General features: G+C 42.8%; 1 protein-coding gene across 2 annotated transcripts in view; it reads right to left on the bottom strand.

Moving 5' to 3' along the window:
- The window catches only part of tpst1 (tyrosylprotein sulfotransferase 1), a 43,460-nt gene that overhangs the window by 5,816 nt on the left and 17,214 nt on the right, over nt 1–20,430 (bottom strand). For both annotated transcript variants that reach the window (XM_038304610.1, XM_038304609.1), the window contains exon 3: nt 9,415–9,613. In XM_038304610.1, coding sequence (XP_038160538.1) covers nt 9,415–9,613 — 199 coding nt within the window. The remainder of the gene's footprint in view (nt 1–9,414; nt 9,614–20,430) is intronic.

Here is a 20,430-nt window from a genome sequence, read left to right as displayed (position 1 = left end):
TGTGAATTGGAGCTATAGAAATAAACTGAATAGAATTTAATTAAATTACATTTAGGACAATTTGGAGAAGCACCTGCAATGCTGTATATATAAGGCAATATGTAAACATTGACTAGGATGTTGAACTGCATGCTTTCTTTGTATGTCTTACAGACTGGTATTCTGGAAGGCAGAAACAAATTTTCTACCATGGTTCAGAATCTATTGTTATTTTAAACAGCACTCTGCAACTCTGAGATGACATGATGTGAATTGGAGCTATAGAAATAAACTGAATAGAATTGATTTTCCACCAACAGATCGACCTCCTCGGTCTCCTTTTCAGGTAAAACTCTCAGACCTTCTCACCAAATGTTCCCACAGCCTCAGATCAAGTCTTTAAAAATCAGCAAACACCTGCCGCCTGTGACATCATTTCCTCTGGTCGTCTTCGCTCAGCAGCCATCATTCAGGTTCATCTGAGACGTTTTTCTATGGACTCGTGCAGCATGTAAAGTTCAGCCTCCAGGATCTTCTAAGGACAGATATCTCTCTGCACTGCTTTATTCTTAGAATAGAAAATCTCTTTATTGTCCCACAATGGGGAAATTTGCAGCAGCAAAAAGATTATTAAAAATAGTCACACAAATGTGGACCTCAGAAAAAAGTCTAAGAATAACATAACAGTAAAAAGTTAAAATATAAACAATACAGTCCTGTAAAGGGTTTTAACAATATCAAACTGGAGAATAAATAACCAATATGCAGCTATGGACATTTTCCAGTAATGGATATTTGAAAATAGCAGCAACATCAGAGATGTTCCTGAATGGAACAGCTGATTGTTGGGAACAGTGGTGGTTCCTTTTAGCCACCATATGAATAAAACTGGAGTCACTGCTGGTTTCTGGAAAATAATTTCCTATTCATCATTTTAAAAAAAAAAAGACAACATTATTAAAAATATATCCTTTGGAGAGTAAAACTTTTTGGGAAACTATTCTACATCATCCTTCATGTGATGAAGGCAGGGAACCAATCCAGACGCTGGATTATCCTGGAAGATCTGCAAAGTGAAACAGATTTGAGAGCCGAGCAGCAGCCTGGTTACGGCCCAGTAAGAGCAGGTGGGCTGCCGCTCAGAGGACAAACACCATGTTAACGCTTCCCTGATCATCCAGGTCACTCAGCCTCCACAAAGCAAACAGTCCCTGCAGCAACAAGGCCAGAGCTCTCCGGATCCAGAGCCAGACCAGACAAAGTAAACGCCACCGTCCAGGCAGGAAGCCAGACGTCTTACACAACAACCAGTTGTTAAACACCACTACATGTTTTAACAAGTGGCTGAGCTCCAATGAATTAACGACAATGTTTGTTTTTCCTCATTTTAAAATGATTCCTCGCCACTATGCACCTCTTTCAATGTTTTATTGCTAACTTTGGTTATTTTGGTTTCAGGCAAAATCATTTGGAGGAAAATCACACAGATAAATGAGAGGGATCAGAAAGCAGCGCTGTATTAGCATCGCCACCAGGGGGCAGTGTCACAGGAGGAAGGGAGCTCAGCTGTTCCTCAGCTAGCTTATCATTAGCATTAGCTTTCTACTAAAGTTACCAAGCAGGAAAACGGCTGTCAGGACGCCGTACATCTGTGTTTGTCAGGAAACCCGACTATTAATATAAATCTATTTATGCTAGTCCATTAGAGCTGGGCAATTAACTGCATTTGCTAAATAATCAACATTTAGCAAAACTTATTTTTTCTTTTCTTATTCTGGGGGAACTACATTTTAGTAGCATTACATTTAAAGTAAAAGTTTGGTCATTTTCAGAATCCAAACTTCTGAAAATACTTTAAATATAAAATTATTACATACTGTTCAATAAATGATCAGTGTTTTTAATTCAGAGTAAATTTTGTCAATATAAACATGTTAGAATCCGTTGGAAAGCTTAGATTCTCCATAATTTAACCACCAAGTTCATTTTATGGTCACAGCGAGCACCAAAGCACAACTAACACAGATATACCAGCATGTCAAAAGGTAAACATGACAAAGCAGCCACAGCTACATCCCTTTGAAGGCGTCCAGAAGCTGTTTTATAAATTCAATCTTCACTTATTTATACTCCATTCGTCCATAAAGGTCCACAGATTAAAGTAATCCAGCATATTAGTAATAAAAATATTCCAGGATGAGAAAATCACCCATAACATCTGGTTGTTGCCATCAGAAAGGTTAGCTGGTGATGGCTAATGCTCAGCATCTGGCTAATATTTACTTCTAATACTTATTTCCTGGGTTGTTAGCCTGCGACGTTTGGTCTGGTTCTTTACATCGTCTGCATTATTTATGACGTGATTATAGCGAGATACAGTCCCTGAAAGCTGACTTCTGGTTCACTTCCTGTCAGCCAGTGACGCACATCATGATGACCTTAGATTCTCTGCTGTAGAGAAATCATTCAACCTTTCCCACAACATGGAGTCGCCCGGAGCAGCAACTCTTCAGGACAGACAAGTCAGGAGGGATTTTGTTTTTTTTTCTTAAAGCTGCTGTAGGAGATTTTAGAAAAACGGTTCCAGCAAGCTATATATTTAAACAGACACAACCAAGCCTCTGCCTTCGAACCCCTCGAAACCACATGAATGCGTACGCTGTCTGCAGCACGTCTAGAGCAGCAGGAGGAGCTGCTGGCAGGGAGACAGGCAGCACTGATGATGCAGAGCGCTATGATCACTATGAACCGGTTTATTAACGCATAAATTAACTTAAAATGCCGAAATCTGCTGGCAGAATACGTTGGCTTTTATTATCCTGCTGCCTGCAGTTTGGATTATGGACATGAAAACCACCTTCCAGCCGGTCGCCTCTGCAGCTGCAAACCGCGAGGAGGCTCCCGGGCCTGAGGCAGCTGCTGCTGGGGATTCCCAGTGACAGCGCAGCGCCGGTATGTGGGGGTCTGAGCGGCTCCCACAGAGAAATAATCTCTGAAGGCAGGATGGTAATCTGGATGAACTGACTGCACAGACCATGTTTTCAGGAGGACTTTCTCACTTCCACATAGATTCTAACTACTTTCTACCCGCTGATCACAGCTAATATAGCTGCCATTGTTCCAGGCAGAGAAAGGATAGGGTAGCTCCGCCCACCACGCATCAGACCCACTTTACCACCGAGCAGCTAGAGCAGCAAGATGCTTCAGCCGCGCGTCAGAACTAAACTTGCAAAAGCATCAATAAATGTAGCAGCAGGCGTGTTTCTGCTGCTTTAGGTGTGAATAGGCTGACCAGACTTTTTCTCATACATGTCCTGCTTTTCATGCAAATGGTGCGGGATTTTGGTGGAATACAGTGCAGCAGAACCGATCTGTGAGCTCCGGGCTGGGGACAGAGCGACCGAACCCGACCCGGTGACGCTAGCCTGGACACTGGCGGCCCCGTGCTTCCCCCGCCTGCCCGGTAAGGGAAGAACGAGGCCAGTTGCATTCGTTTGTGTGTCAGGGTACGCTCACAGGGGGGGGAGGGACAAGCAGACGACCATGATTGACGTGTCAGGAACCAATCATGTCTTTTGTGGTCAACCATTATCGGTTGAGGTTATTCATTGATTTCTCACTGTAGCGGGGAACAATTAATTTAGTTTCACTCCCAGACTTTCTATTTCACTGCTTGCTAAGCGGCTGTGGGGAGATCATTAAGCTACATGGTTAAAAATGCATCAGAAAAGATCTACTGCACCTTTAAATTATAATAAATATAGTGGATGTAAATGATTAACATTCTTCTGCTCCAAGCTCTGGAAAAAACTGCTAGTAAACCAGAGATGTGGAGAAACTTTAATTCAAATCCTTAGTTTAATAAAATAAGAGGAAGGAGAAAAAAATAAAGAGAAAGGGGGAAAAAAAGAGAAAAAGAAACAAAAAGTGGAACAAAAAAGACTGAGCCACGTTAATTCTGAACCAAAAATATAAATTCCCATCAGGGCTAAAAAAATGATTATTTCCTTGCTTCTTATTGTTTCCATAAATCTGTTTAGCTTTTCTATACTTTGCTCAGACCTTCTCAGTTTCTGTTTGCTCGTTACTCCTTGTAAAACACTCCATTACCCAATTTATGAAACATATTAACATTTGAAAGAAAATCAGTTTTGGATGAATAATTTATCTAAAGTGACTAAAAGCTCTAGAGCCAAAACCTCGACTTCATTCACAGCAGCCATGTGTCTGCTTTCATCTTTAGGATGCAGTCTAATATAGATGTAGAGGTGTTGGCTTTATGCCACAGAGCTGTAAAGCTTTTATCACTAACTGAGAATCTAGAGACGCAGAGAAAGAGGCCAAAGAAACCAACCCTGCTGGAAAATCCCATTGATGGGCTGCAGATGTACGCAGCATAAATCTAGCAGACGGGCTTCAACACGCTGTTAGCATACCATGCAGCTCTACTGCAGAAACACAGCAGCCTTACAGAGCAGAGCAAGAACAGACCAGATATTTACTGCATGTAGGACATGTCAACAGGCCCACAGACACATGGAAGGAGTGTTAACACACCCGACCCCACGATGCTGAGAGGGAAACATAACATGCAGCTGAAAGACAATGGAGCAACTAAACGTTTAAGGAATGAGCTGATTGTATAAAGAGGCTTAATGATCAGAGGGAAACTCTGAGCTGCTTCTGATCAACAGAAGAACCACGGAGCTAATTTACTAACAATATCATTCAATCACAGCCGTCTGCTGACAAATCACCACTGGGAGGTAAAAACCTAAAGCCGCTGTCACACCTTGATGATTTAGACCAGCATACGCCTCATGTACGAAGAATCTGGCAAAAATGCTGCCATACGTTGAATAAGTTATGAGAACGCTGAAGTACGCTGAAACACGTTAACGTACGTCATATGCCAGCATCTGCCATCTATAGGCCATCACTTCCAGGTCAGTTATCTGATGGCTGACATCCGTTCAGTGTCAGTTCCTCATCAGTCGTGGCGTCTAGCTGATCCTAAACCTCTGAGTAACTTCTGCGTAACTTATCCAGAACTTCTCTCCAACATATCAGCGTATCTGCCGTGTTCCAGACGAGCGCTGAACGTGTTTCTACCTTCCAGCTACTGTATAATGGCGTATTGGCAGCGTTTTGGTATAAAGGGGGTTCACAGGAGGAAACCGTCAGTTCTCCTCCAGACTTCATCCCCATCATAGGGTGAGCCAGAAGGTGAGTGATGGATCCTCCCTGCGTTCACGCCCACCACCAACACACTTCCTAGCAGACATGACGCTCAATCTGCTGACACCAGAAACCTGCTTTATTTTTATTTTTACTTATTCTTTTTTTTGGCCAGGGCTAACGTTAGCCCGTCTGAATTGGCTAGGGCTAACATTAGCCCGTCTACAGCGAGCAGGGCTAACATTAACCCGTCTGCAGCGGCCCTCTCTCTGGTTCTGATGGAGGTTTGATTGTTTTATTTGGTAAAATGTTCATTTGATTTGTGTTTATCTGACTGTGCTCATTATTATTCCTCCACTAAATGAAAAAAGTCATATTTATTATTATCTAGAGACTATTAATACCAGGAGGGGAAATGCAGCTCCAGACTAGCTTTGAATATGGTGATGTCATCAGTACGCTTCTATTCAAATAGACCCAGATTTATTCTGCGTGCTCCTGTTCTCCCAGAGTCCAGACTTTCCTGGGTTCTTCTCAAGAACAGACTTGATGAGAACACGAGTCCGTACTCGCGTTCTAGTGAGCTGGGAGACGGCCATGACTCTCCTGCGCTACGCCTGTGACCTTCTGCAACCCAACATTAGAAAAACACTAAAACAAAACAAGGTGTTTTTCAGCTATCAAGGAAAAAAACATCTACGATCTAATCCAGTTCATTAAATCACACAGAACCAAAACCCTGGAAGCTTTCTGTTGGTTTTAGTTAAACCAGAACAACCTGGACAAAAACGTGCTTTAAATCTCCTTCTGTTGGAGGTCAGACTTTAACATGAAGAAAGAACAGATTCCTCCTCAGAATCCACAGACTTTCCACTCAGGTCACTGCTGAGGGAAAATCCACAGAGTTTAGTCTTTCTCTCCTGCCCACCCTTCTCCTCTGGGATTAGTGCAACAAATGGAAAAGCAATTAAGATGCCAAACATCAAGACGAAGCAACCCAACCATAAATCATCTGGGCTACATTGATCAAACACGTTGCCTTCAAGGACAGAGAGCTGTTAAACCAAACCTAAAGCTTCGTTTATCGTTTATCCTCTGAAATAACAGACAGAATAACCGTGAAACAGACGCTACAGCATCTCTGAGAAACAACAAAACGCTCCGTGTTTCATTGAGAAAAACCCCTGAGAACTAAGACGTCTCATCTGACATGTCTGCAGGGGGAGATAAAAGCCCCCACAGCTGAACGCACAGATCCAGATATCTGGAGCCAGCTCTGGTTCCTGCAAAGAAATGAGCCCAGAAATGTTTGGACGGCTCTCCAGTGGGGGAGAGGTTATGCTGAGAAAAACAGTCCACATTCTTTCTGCATCTCAGCTGGAGCTCTGACGGAGGCGTCTTAAAGGAACACCGCTGCTTTTTCCATCTGCAGCACACTGCTGTGTCACACTGAAATAAACTGATAGAAATAAGTCAAGATTTCTTTAATTCAGTATAATTACCCTTAATTTGAGCCTAAAGAACAAAGAACAGAAATGCATCAAAGATGATCTTCAAAGTTTGTCAAATCAGGAAGGAAATCTAAAAAACAAGCAGCAGAACATAACTGAGAATTTAAATGCAAAAACATCTCCATCCCAGATTCTCTGAAAAACTCCAGAGGATTTTCTCCAAACACAAAATCCCAGAACATGTCAAACCAAACAGACCCTGAAACAGAGACTAGTTCATCCTAAAGACCAAACACCCAGACCTAATCTGAGCGGAGTGGTGTCTGCAGTTCAACCAGGCTCAGTTGGTAATCTGTGATGGCGGCCATTTGCCCGGTGGGCCGGTCCTAATCTCAGCGTGTGAGGGCTCCTTAAATCTTAGCGGCCCCAACACTTCCTCTCTGGCCGAAGCTCCTACCTGTGACAGTAAATAACTGAAGGAGCTACAGAAATAATCCAATATTAACTACCTAAATGATGCATGCAGTATATATAGCCCTTCCTTGTCATGCTCAGCCTGGTGACGGTTGGCTTATGATGTCATTTTCTATTTCTTCAAACTGAAAAATCCTTGCAAAAAACTAAATTAGAATAAAACTAAAATGCTTTCTTTAAACCAAACTACAATTTTCCTCTGATATTTGGAGGATTTATGTTTGAATATTTAGCAAAAATATGTTGTGATGCATGATGGGGTTTTGCATCTAAAGGCTAACGTTTCCCGTCTTACGTGCATTGTGATTGTTTGTCGTGCGATGTTTGAAGATAGATCGGTTAATCCATATTATGTAGTCGTATTGTGTTTCACATTTGAGACGCACGGTGTTTCTACTCCACTTATTTTTTTGGGGGAGGGGGGATTGTTCACATTTTGGACAAAGAAGACCGGTGGTTTGAGAGGGGCGTGAAGGAAGCCATCTATGTTAAGAAAGAAAAACCAACCTTAAATCTGACTCAGATTTCAGCTTTCAAAAACCTACAATGCAGCAACTGAGTTGATTCCTTCCCGCTATCATGGCTATTGGTCAGAGCAGTGCTCTGTGGTCAGAGAAGGCTGCAAGTCCCCGGTTCAATCCCCACGGCCTCTACTCTGGGTCCCTGAGCAAGACCCTTAACCCCACCCTGCTCCCCGGGTGCCGCACAATGGCAGCCCACTGCTCCCCAGGGGGAGGGTTTAAATGCAGAGAGGGAATTTCTCCACTGTGGGACAATAAAGGGATTTACATTTTAAAAGAGTGAGTGATTGATTCACTTCCTGACGGTTGGAAACTTTCTGCAGGTTCACATGTTTGGATGAAGGCGGATGGAGAAAAAAGCTTGAGGAAAGAAACAGGTTGATCTGCAGCAGCCTCGCCCTCTAACAGGATCCCATAACGCTCCACCAAACACCAACACAACAACCGCTTAGTAACCAGGAGCTGAGCGAAACACCAGCCTGCACACAGACGCAGAGCTGAAAACACACAATAACTGAAATATGATGTAGAATAACGTGTAACTTCAGAATCAGTGCAGATATTAGTCATCCATGTAACCATGGGGGGTGATAAAATCACCATCGGTATTTTCAGGAATAAAAACTGCAGGCAGCAGGATAATAATAGCCAACATATTCTGCCGGCAGGTTTCTACATTTGAAGTTAATTTAGGCGTTAATAAACTGTTTCAGAGGAGTGATCATAGCGCTCTGCATCAGCAGTGCTGCGTCCGACTCCCTGCCAGCTCCCAGATCAGCTTCTCTCATTGGTTGATGCGGCGCGTCCTGCAGCAATAATTTAATGTTTCCAACTGCAGCATCTGCTGATTCTGAAGCGCCTCAGATGCTGACAAACTGCTGCTTTAGCTGCTCAGATGCGTGAAGATGTGCCGCAGGACTTTTTATGCGCCTTGACTTTGTATGTAAACGAGCTGCTTTTGCTGCTTCCTTCACGTGATCTCAGAACGTAGCACAGCAGATCTTAATCAGCAACTATGCTACATTCAAACCTAAAGCAGCAGAGGCAGCAGAAGCAGCTAGTTTACAGGTAGCCAATGGTTGACATGCAGCAAGGCAAGGCAGCTGAGGCGCCTGACACGCTGCGAAGACAGCAGCTGCTGGAGTTGGAAAAATGTAACCTGGTGCCTGCAGTTTGGATCATATACGTGAAAAACGCCTTCCAGCCGCCGTGAATAGTAAAAAAACCGTCAAGAGGCTCCCGGGCCTGAGGCAGCTGCTGCTGGGGATTCCCAGTGACAGCGCAGCGCCGGTATGTGGGGGTCTGAGCGGCTCCCACAGAGAAATAATCTTTGAAGGCAGGATGGTAATCTGGATGAACTGACTGCACAGACCATGTTTTCAGGAGGACTTTCTCACTTCAACAGAGATTCTAACTACTTTCTACCCGCTGATCACAGCTAATATAGCTGCCATTGTTCCAGGCAGAGAAAGGATAGGGTAGCTCCGCCCACCGCGCATCAGACCCACTTTACCACCGAGCAGCTAGAGCAGCAAGATGCTTCAGCCGCGCGTCAGAACTAAACTGGTACAAGCATCAAAAATGAAGCAGCACGTGCGTTTAGCTGCTCCTGCTGCATGTGGTCTGAACGTAGCATTCATGACCGCTCTGCTCGGACCCTTCTGCTACAGAGCATCAACGTATTTAAGCTTCAAAATAATAAAAATAAATAAATACAAAATAAATAAAAAAACAACTTAAAAACCTCCTAGTTTAACTTCAGTCCACAAATGAATGTGACTTCAAACCAAATCCAGACTAGAGTCACTCACCCTCCGGGTGTTGTCCAACACGTGGGGGTCGGGCTGACCGTAGTTGGGGGGGTTGGCGTGTGGATCGTAGCCCAGCCTAGACAGCATGGGGGCGATGGCGGCCATGTCCCTCACCACGTCCGCTGGAATCTTCCCCACCCATTTGGACAAGGCCTCTACATTCACCGGCTTAATGACCTGGTCTGTGGAGCGCTCCACCCTAAAACAGAAGACGTTAACGTTAGTGACATCATCAGTTACCAACGCCTCACTTTAAATCACCTGCATGAAGATCCCAGACTTAGATGCCTGGTTAGCTGGTAGAGACTTTAAAAAAAGACAAAGCCGTTACAGCAAAAAGGAAAAACATCTAGAATGAAAACAGATTTTATTTCCACTATATACATACATATATATATATATATTTCAATTCTATTAAGTTTATTTCTATAGCTAAATAAAAAAAAGAAATTTGACAAATTAATCAATTTGCAAACTAATCATTAGTTGCAGCACTAGAAACGAGAATGGATAGAAAAGGTAAGAAAAAAAACTAATAAAAGATACTGGTTGTTGGAAAGTCATGTAGAAAGATGAACTGCTTTGCATGACAGACCTGTAAAAGTTACATTCTATATTCTGTGTACATTAAAAACACTCCTTTCATGTCATAAGCAAATAAAAAAATGTATATAAAAAAGGAAAGGCAGATGACCTCATCGACTAGGCCAGCAAACTGTCCAGGTCTCAGTGCCGGGTCTGATCTGATCCAAGTAGAGGAAAGTTGGAGGCTGAAGGTTTCATTAACAGATGAGGCAGGGCTGCACTGGGAGGCCTTATTTTCCACAAATCATCATTTCTTCACAACGTAGAGAAATTCTAATATTTCCTCTATACTAGATAGTAAAAGTCAAGTGTGCCACTAATTACTAGATTAATTAATCTGTGTTTTCAGAATGAAGACAGCAGTACAGTTCACCTCGTTTCATTTAAAGCATCTAATGGTCATGTCATTCAAACCCAGATGGATTCCTAGCCTCCTCCACATCATTCACCTCAGTCCAGCTAATTACAGCCTGGAGACGGCCGACACCGCCGCCTGGAGACGGCCGACACCGCCGCCTGGAGACGGCCGACACCGCCGCCTGGAGACGGCCGACACCGCCGCCTGGAGACGGCCGACACCGCCGCCTGGAGACGGCCGACACCGCCGCCTGGAGACGGCCGACACCGCCGCCTGGAGACGGCCGACACCGCCGCCTGGAGACGGCCGACACCGCCGCCTGGAGACGGCCGACACCGCCGCCTGGAGACGGCCGACACCGCCGCCTGGAGACGGCCGACACCGCCGCCTGGAGACGGCCGACACCGCCGCCTGGAGACGGCCGACACCGCCGCCTGGAGACGGCCAACACCGCCGCCTGGGGTTTTCTAACCAGCTCAACAAGATGACATTCAATTACAAACGCGTTCCTCAAAGCAACATAAGGAAACCACATGATGAAGGACTCTTCCTCTAAATTATGAGTCCTGCGTGTAGTAAACTATCTCTGCTCTACGATCTGACTTAAACCCCCAGAAATGAGACATCTAGACCTCTGCACCGTTTCTATCCAGAAAATAGACACTGCATTTATCAGCTGATTGGCTGAGCAGCGCGGCTCTATGATGAGATGATCTGGTTACCTGACAGCTCTCTGATGCATCAGACAAGTCTGGTTCTGCTCTGTAAACGTGAGGAGAACCCATGAATTCAATTCTATTCAGTTTATTTCTATAGCTCCAATTCACATCATGTCATCTCAGGTCTCTTTACAGTTCACCAGATCATCCAGTCAGATTGATTCAAAGTTTTCTATCTAAGGAAAACCAGCTGATTGCATCGACTCATTGACTCTTCAGCAATCCCTCACACTAAGCATGCTTGTAGCGACAGTGGAGAGGAAAAACTCCCTTTGAACAGGAAGAAACCTCCAGCAGAACCAGGCTCAGTGTGAGCGGCCATCTGCTGAGGCCCACTGGGGTTCAAGGAGACAGAAGCAGACATAGAAAAAGAAGCATAGATACAAAAGGCAACTGTCAACCAGCTCCACAGGCGGCCCCGTCCAGGAAACACACAACCAGGCAGACGAGCTCCGAGCCAGCTCCCATGTCAGAGGATGAAGAGAGCACATCCAGTTAGTGACAGTCAGAGAAACAGGACTACACTGGAAAACAGGCCAAGCTCCAACATCTAGAAACAAAGGTGTTGATGGCAGCAGCACAGCTGATATTTCTCTCCAGGATGGAGTCACAGCCAAACAGGAACAGACCAGATGAAGCTACTATGAGAAAAAGCAGAGAGAGCAGAACGTTAGAGATAGAATGAAGCAGAGAGCAGATGATTCCCAGAGGTTGTTTTCAAACTCCTGCTGGCTTTGAGAGGAAAATTAAAACAGAAATTTTTTGGATCATGTTTGTTTTCAGCAATTTTTAGTTTTTCGTTTGAAACAGAGAAACTCCTGGTGATATAGTAGGCTTGTTTCTTTTTTTTCTGCACTTTTGCTCACAGCTTTCCATACATCTTCACATCTACATTTATAGTAGTAGGAAAAAAAATTCATGTAGATTTGTATTCCATCCACTTAATAAATGCTATTAATGTTTAATTGTGTGTATTTTGTTGTTAACTGTGTGTATTCTCAGAAAGGTTTCTCCTTCTGTAACCTGGTGGTGGATATAGTGAGTTATGTTTTTCAATGGAACTATCCCAGTTCTCCATTAGATGATCTATTAGCAGGACTTTCTTCCAGAACAAACTTGTCCCTGCCTTCCTGAACCCCCCCTAACCTCCACTGAGACCGTTTTCTGCAGGGCTTGATCAGGTTGCTGTATTGACCACCTGCTGTCCGCCTCCTCTGCTCCTGCTTGACTCTATACTTCAATACAGCAATTCACTTTCCTCTAATTCATTTACTTTGCAATTGAATCTTTACACTGTACGGGTCTAGTCTGCTGCATGATTAATAGAGTGAGCTGGTTTCATCATCTCAGGAGGACGGTGTAGATGCATTCTGAGAGGTGGGCTGCTGTCCAAACATCCACTCTGCAATAAATGGAGAGAGAATCACTTTAGGTAACTCCATCAGAGCCCAGGAGGCTGCAGAGGAGAGCTTTGCGTCGCTGTAAGAAGCAGGCACCGTCCACACAGCAGCAGGAGGTCTGTGCCGCTCGCTGCAGCAGGCAGTCAGTTATAGTGACTGCCATAGTCAACTGTGTCACTGCCGCTTCCTGCTCGTTTTTCCTCTTACAGCTGAATAAAAGTCTTCACCTTTTCAACCCGATATGGTAACGGTAAGAAAAGTTGTGCCCTAGTTTGAACAACATCTCTGCTAGCAGGTGAAATAAGCATTAGCTTCAACATAAAGTTTCCTGCACCATGAAATTATATGAACAACACTAGGCACGCCTTTATTAAATCCATGTTAGATAACAAAATCCACTATGCTGACACAAAAAGTCTTTAAAAGGTTGAGCTGAAACTAAAGTTGCTTCTTTAAACAGCAACAGGTTTGCTTCAGGAATGTCAAAAACAGATTTAAATAGAAAGTTTCAACTGACCTTAAGATGATTTATTTGGTTTCAGCTAAATATTGGGACTGGGTTGAAAAAAAAAAAATCGATTAGAATCGATTTTCCTTTGAATCGCCCGATATGGATTCATAATAGGGCTGAACAACTAATTGCTATAATATATCAGATTTTCTAACCGCAAAGGCCGCGATTTGACGGGTCACGTGATCGGGGTGACTTGCTAGCAAAGTAGCACGGTGAAAAAGTCAATACTCGTATGCAAGTAACCTGCTAAGCAGGGCCTGAGACTCAACAAAAACCGACACAACTGAAGGCCTTTTTTTTTTTTACCGGCCTTCAGAGAGTGAATTATTCATAGGTGGTCTCCGTACGCAGCCTGGTGTCTTGCAGCATCTGCGGCTCATGAGAGAATCCCAGCAGAGCATTGAGGGCGGAGTCAGGGAGGAGTGAAAGGTTGCCTCGCTGGGATAAGTAATGGAGCAGGTCTCTCAGCTCCATTAAATCAAGGAGAGGTAATTGCTGTTAATGCTGAGGAGAGGTCCCGCACTGATAAGACACTTTCCTATAGATAGAGACCCAAAGTATAAAGAGCAGGCGTGCTGCTGGTTGCAGCCTCTTCTCTGAGTGTCATGGGGGTTGACTTTAATGCACTGGATGCCAGAGAGCGTAAGGAGGCGAGACGAAATGTTCCTGATGGTAAAAGGCAGATGGAGTTCCCCTAAGCCTACTTGTAGCAGGCCTGGTCTCCATCAACCCGTATCAAAGTCCATTTATCCCTAAATGGATCTTGATACAGAGATACGTTGTCCGCTAAACAACCAGGAAAAAAAAACTCACTGCAATAAGGTCAACCTTTAAGAACATGTCAGTCCTGACTGGAAACTCTGCTCACAATGACCTGGAACGGTGTTTGTTCTCACGTCACCATAAACATCCTACATTTATTTAGGGGGAAATAGTCCAAGAAGAAAATAGCTGCTTAATTGTTAGGGCTGGGCAATTTATTGCATTTGGAGTTTAGGAAAACATGATTTTCAAATTGCAGAGGCATTTCAATTCTATTCAGTTTATTTCTATAGCTCCAATTCACAATACATCTCATCTCAAGGCTCTTTCCAGTTCACCAGATCAGATTCAATCAAAGTTTTTTATCTAATGAAAACCAGCTGATTGCATCGACTCTTCAGCAATCCCTCACACTAAGCATGCTTGTAGCGACAGTGGAGAGGAAAGACTCCCTTTGAACAGGAAGAAACCTCCTCTTAAAAGAGAGTTTACCAATTTACAAAGCTTAACTTGCTAATAGGGCTGCAACAACGAATCGATAAAATCGATAAAATCGATAAAAAACGACTTTTAAAAGCGTTGGCAACGAATTTCATCATCGATTAGTTGTGTCGCGCGATTAATGCGTCATCCGCCGCCGCCGTCATCACTGCCACTTGATTGAAACGGGGGAAGAAGAAAAAATACGGCAGAGCGAACCAGCGCTGCAGGTGAGCAAAGGCTGTTTTCAAAAGGCAGTAACGTCAACTGTTCTCAATTCGCTGTCTGCGTCTCAGTTCGCAGACAGCCTGCGCTTTGTAAAGCGAAAAAAGTCGTAACATGAAACTCTTGTCAAAACAAATGAACATGGCACGGAAGCACCACTGTTATGATGCAGCACCTGAAAAGGAAACACGATGGAGCCTTCGATGGCAGTGATGAGAGCTGATCAGCAGGATGAGCGGCCATGTTTGTTTGGTTTTAAAGTGGGGAAACGTAACGTTAGTTTCTCAGGTAGCTCATCTGATGCTTTCCTTACCGTGTTAGTAGGTTACAGACAGGGATAAGGTTGGCTACTTATTTTACTTTTAATTTCATTTGAATTAGCTTAAGCAGCGTTTATATTTTCTTTATAAATAAATTAACTTGCAAATTATGAGGGCAAGGCTTTTAAAGTTTAAATCTTCTGGCAAAGATAAAGTAAAGAAGATCCTGCAATTTATGGAAGTAAAGCAGAATAAAATCCAGCAAGATCAGTAATATGTCAATTAATTATCTGCCACATTTCCATGTAAATATCTGTCTTTGGAGGATGTGTTTTTTAGCACCCCTAGTTCTCTCATTTTTATTCCAAATACAATTTATAATTTGAATCACAGGGCTATTTTTATCTCTATGGTTTAGTATTTTCTCAAGCAGCAACTTTAACTGCTATACTTTCCTGTCTTAAAAGGCAGAACCCTTCTAGTCTAAAAAACCTCATTTGTTGAAATGGGGGGGCCTATTGTTTGAACCCTTAGGGGCTTTAAAAACAAAAAAGACAGACTTTTTTTGTGCTCTATGAAACAAAGTAGCCTATATTTTGTGGATGTACAGCTACATTTCTCATGTAAGTTTGCGTAGTTTTAACACAAACATTTGTTTTTCATATTGCACCAGTACAGTTAATGAGCAACCTGTACTTGTGTGCTTGTTTGTTCTGTCTAAAATGTTTATTTTGGAATAAAGAGGTTAATATAAAAAATATTTTTTGTCCGATTCATCGATTAATCGAAAAAATAATCGGCCGATTCATCGATTTTTAAAATAATCGTTAGTTGCAGCCCTAACTTTTCCTTTAAGGTCGGCTCTGACGTCCAGGCAGGTCTGAAGTTGGTCCATCATCTTTCCATTTTCAGATGAACTGAACGCTAGGATGTTAAATACTTGGATAAATTACTTTATTACTGTGCTTTTAGCTTCCTCCCTGAAGCGTCTGCAGGTTGCCATCTTTGTTCACTGATGTTCTCAGATGAACCTCACAGAGAATTTATACCATTAATACATTAAATCACGTCTGGATTAGAGCAGATTCTGAGCTGTGATGCTTTCATCGACCATTCAAAACAGGAACTTCTGAGCATCAGGTAAGGCTGAACGTCAGCCCTTCCTGATCACCCCTATATGACCTCGTCCTCATTTCCTTTAGGGACGGAGGTCCATCCGCTTCTTTAAGGGAGGATTGATTAACAATCCTGGCATTGAACGGGATCAGTGGATGACTGAAGGAGGTTTATATATTATAGAAGGAACAGAGCATCATAGTATCTGACATCACCACCTCTAAGGATGATACAGAGCTTCCTGAGCCATCATCATCCATCCTCTTATCCATCTATCATGTGCACCGAGGCCTGTGGAGTCTGCGAGTCAAAAAGGTTGTGGGTTTAAATCCCACCTAAGGCCTTTCTCCATGAAGCTTCTAGGTTCTATCCAGCCGCTCACCTTCCTCTCCAGATTAAAAATGATGCATGTTTAGCTTATATCTTCCTGCATTTTATTTCACATTTAAACAGAAACAGCAGATGGGGCAAAGCAGCATCTAAACGCTGATCCTCAGCTCTCTGGTTGAAGCCCCTGTTCATTCATATTTGATGGGAATCAGTTAGTGGAGAGATGACTGGTGAACTAATGGCCACAGACACGATTATGGATCCTAAAAAGCTCTGTACTGTTCTTATTTCAGCTGCCTGGCAGCTCAGTAAAACATGATCGCAGAAGGTCGCTTTCTGCTCCAGTGACACGAACGCTACGACAAAGAGGAGCATTTCAGGGGCCTCCTTGGAAACAAAGCCGACTCCTCTTAAAGTAACAGAGCATCAAGGAGCCCTTTGACCCAAACGCTTAAATCCAATTAGTTCCCCAAAATAATCAGATTAACACAATAAGAAGAACTCATGTGATATAAAATAAATGAAACACAAACCTATTCTATAGTCCTAAACTGAGTCTGAAGGAGAATCTGAGGAAGGAGCTACAGATTAGGGTGATGGGAAAGAGGCGTTCCAGCTTCACCAATGAGGAGTTCATCTTCAACACAAGGGTGGAAACCTGCAGAACGCCAATCAGCAATTAAAGGTTTAGTTACTCTAACTTTTAAAAAGATTCAACCATTGATAGAGAAAACTTTACGTTTGACTGGCTGTTTTAATAAGGAGATTATTTTTAATTGATTTAATGTTGTTTTATTAACTTTTTGAACATACCCCATGTTGTCTGGAAGGAGAAACAAACTTCTGGATTTAATTTAAATGATCTGCTGAGCTGCAGCGGAAAAGAGCTGAAATGTAAATCATTTCAAAGAGATGAACTCATTGCAGCAAAAAAAAAAAAAAACAAGCTGAGTGAAAGACTTAAATCTGGATCGAGTTTGGCCTCCGGTCCCACTCCTTTCCCACGACCTCATCAACATTCACTAAAGTCTGAAGAAGCTTTTCTGCAATTCAGAAACATTTATAAAATGGATCCATGTGCTAAAACACTAATGAAAAACTTTTAACATACCAAGCAAAAACATAATATAAACGTCACACCAACCGCACATTTAATGAGCTCGCTCTGATCAGTCAGAGGGCATCAGCCAGGCTTATAAATAAAGCTAGAGAAAGGTCAAAGGCTGCGAGAAGCTTCTAGAATGGAAACCCTTTTCCTCAGAGAGTAACAGGAAGGCTAGACGCATTACAGCTGCGCACCCGTCTCATCTTCCTCCAGGACCTTCTGCCACCATTCTAGAAAAGATCTTAAAAACGATCTTGCATTAGGGCACACTTTCTTTTTTTTTTTTTTTACCTTGTGTGTTTTCTTATTGAACAAACAAACAGGAAACGATGCCTGAAAGTCCTTGACATGTGAAGACGGTTTATGACAGTACATGTTATAAAGACATTATGAGGCTAGGTCTGGAAAACGGTCGCTTTCCTTTCAATCCGTGAGCGGAGTAGCGAGAAATCAGCACGAAATCAGTTCCTCTGGAGCCTCAGCGGGAGATCAGTGCACTAAGGAGGCAGAGGAGGGAGACCGGGAAACTCGCTGGGGGAAACAACACCAGTATGGAGAGGCTACAGCGAGCTGAGCTAGCTAGAAAAGCTAACTGCGGAGGAACAGAGGAGCACAGCGGCACCAGGAAGACAGAACACTGAGGGCAGGTCAGAGATGAGGGCCGCCTGGGATTAGGATGGCGGTACATTTGAGCCACGGACGCAGAGCCGGGAGAGGCTACGGCTTCTTATGACATCACCATATGGCAACTGCACTTGGACAAACTTTATTGCATCCGTTTCTTAAGGCTCGAATCTCTTTTGGAGTCTAAACATAAACATAGACATAAACATGGATTCTAAACATATTATTACCTGTTTTTGCTGTTATTTCACATTTCATTAGCGATCTAAAGTAGCCGAAAGTAAAAAACAATCATTATCAGTCTTGAAGGGAAGAACTGCCTTCTAAGACAGCTTGAGCTCTGCTATTTAATAAGGTGATAAAAGTCTCAGCTCATTTTTATTCTTTTTACCGTATTAAGATCTGAGGGAAGGGGAGGACAAATGGAACATCTTAAAAAGGACTTTCATAGAGATTTTAGACAAACAAAACATTTATTGTACTTGTAGGAAGCAAAAGTTTATTGTTGACAGGAATTCAAATGTAGTGTAGCCTAATCTGGCTAACTGAGCGAGCTGAAAGAGGCTAACCTATTAGCTACTGAGCACAGCTAGCCACAGTGCTACCCAGCTCTTTATATCACGCTCTAACAGTTACTTTGTTCACCAGAAACAGATGTTCTTCTGTTTTGTTTTCAATCAGGTAAAACTTCATTGGTCATTAGACACGCTAACGCTAACATCTACTTCCAGCCGCCACCAACAGGAGGGGAAAACCCCCAGGAGGCTCCCGGGCCTGAGGCAGCTGCTGCTGGGGATTCCCAGTGACAGCGCAGCGCCGGTATGTGGGGGTCTGAGCGGCTCCCACAGAGAAATAATCTTTGAAGGCAGGATGGTAATCTGGATGAACTGACTGCACAGACCATGTTTTCAGGAGGACTTTCTCACTTCCACATAGATTCTAACTACTTTTCACCCACTGATCACAGCTAATGTAGCAAAGCGGCTCTCTGGCATCGAACACAGGAGCTTCTGTGCTGCTGAAATCATGATGTGAACGTAGCATTAGACTTTCTGATTGTTTGAATTAACCTATAAACATATAATATTGTACCTAAAAATGATCTCATGTCTTCCTTATGAAATTTCCACCTCTAAGTACACATACTTCCCATAATCAGGACAAAAGGTTAGCTGCATTCCACCTCAAAATGCAGGAAATAAAAGTTTTAGAGAGTTTAAATGTCAATATTTTCCGGGGGCGAATATCCCCGCACCCCCCTAAAAAGCCTAAAGATGTGATACACCAAGGTGTACACCCTATGAAATAGTCCTAGCTAAAAGCCTGCACAGAAAGTTGGTGCCTTTAGACCTCTGTCTGCCCATCCTCTAAAAATGGCATCAACTTTTCAATGAGGGCAAGTCTGGAGTTCCCAAATTTGTGAAAAAGCTGGAGTCCCTCTAATTCTCTCTTGGACTGCTGACCATATTTTTTAAGGTTTGGTTCAGGCATATTTTTTTTCATTTCCAGTTTCCTCTGGGATCGCTAACTGAGAAGCACTGCAGAGGACAGGGTTGGATTTGCCCTACAGCTCAGCTCTATGTTTACCATCCTGATTCCATATCCTTGTTTATCCAAGCTACTAATGCCGCCCAAAAACAATACTTCATATTCCGGAGGTTGGGTCCAATCTTATTCTCTCCAGGCATAAATATTTTAAACCTGACCCCTGAACTCCTATTTTGCCATAAAAATTTAGAGACAAGTGTCTCCAGCAGATTAGACGTGGATGTGGGAATCCTGACTGAAGGGAAAGGGAACTTTTTTAAGTTGTAATATTTATATTTAATTGTTGTATCTGCCTTGTTAACGTAACACTATATGACCTTTGACCCAAGAGTTAGCTTAAATAGAGATATCAGACCACTGATAGCTCTCACTCTTATGTAAACAGAGTCACTGAATGAACGCTGCTATATGTTTAGGATGCTGGAGGACATAGGGACACCTTCTCCTTATCCTGCTTCATTTCATCTCTATTCAACCTCTAATATTTTATTCATGTTAGAACATTTCAATCAAATTTGTCATTTATCCAAAAGGAAGAAAATATATTTTCGCAGGGTTTTTGCTACGTGAAATAAGACCAATAAGTGTTTATTGTTCTGCCTGTTTCAATAGAACCGCTGGTTACCCTGAAAATTGTCAAAATTAAACTGAAATAAGGCTGATAGGCTGAATTTTAATGAGCAAACTCACACAGAAACATATTTAATTCTTTATTTGCACATAAAATGTTCAGTGAAATCATGAACCCTGCAGGAACCTTTTTAGATGATGTTTTTGCAGAACCTTAAAATAAATGTTCTGCATTCTCTTTTTGAAGTTTAAAGGTCGGTATATCTGATCAATACGTCTGGAAGTTGCTTATTAAACAGCTTTAGCAACAGTTGCTGTAATCATATGTTTGAGATCAATCTACAAAACCTGAGGGGCTGATTGATTTAACATAGAACCAACAATAAATGAACAATTAGCTTCCAGGAATCCTCCTTTCTG

The sequence above is a fragment of the Cyprinodon tularosa genome, unplaced genomic scaffold, assembly GCF_016077235.1.
Source record: "Cyprinodon tularosa strain WSP-4 unplaced genomic scaffold, ASM1607723v1 ctg539, whole genome shotgun sequence".
Taxonomy (NCBI): Eukaryota; Metazoa; Chordata; class Actinopteri; order Cyprinodontiformes; family Cyprinodontidae; genus Cyprinodon; species Cyprinodon tularosa.
The sequence above is the reverse complement of the archived record's forward strand: the minus strand, read 5'-3'. Positions and strand labels throughout refer to the sequence as shown.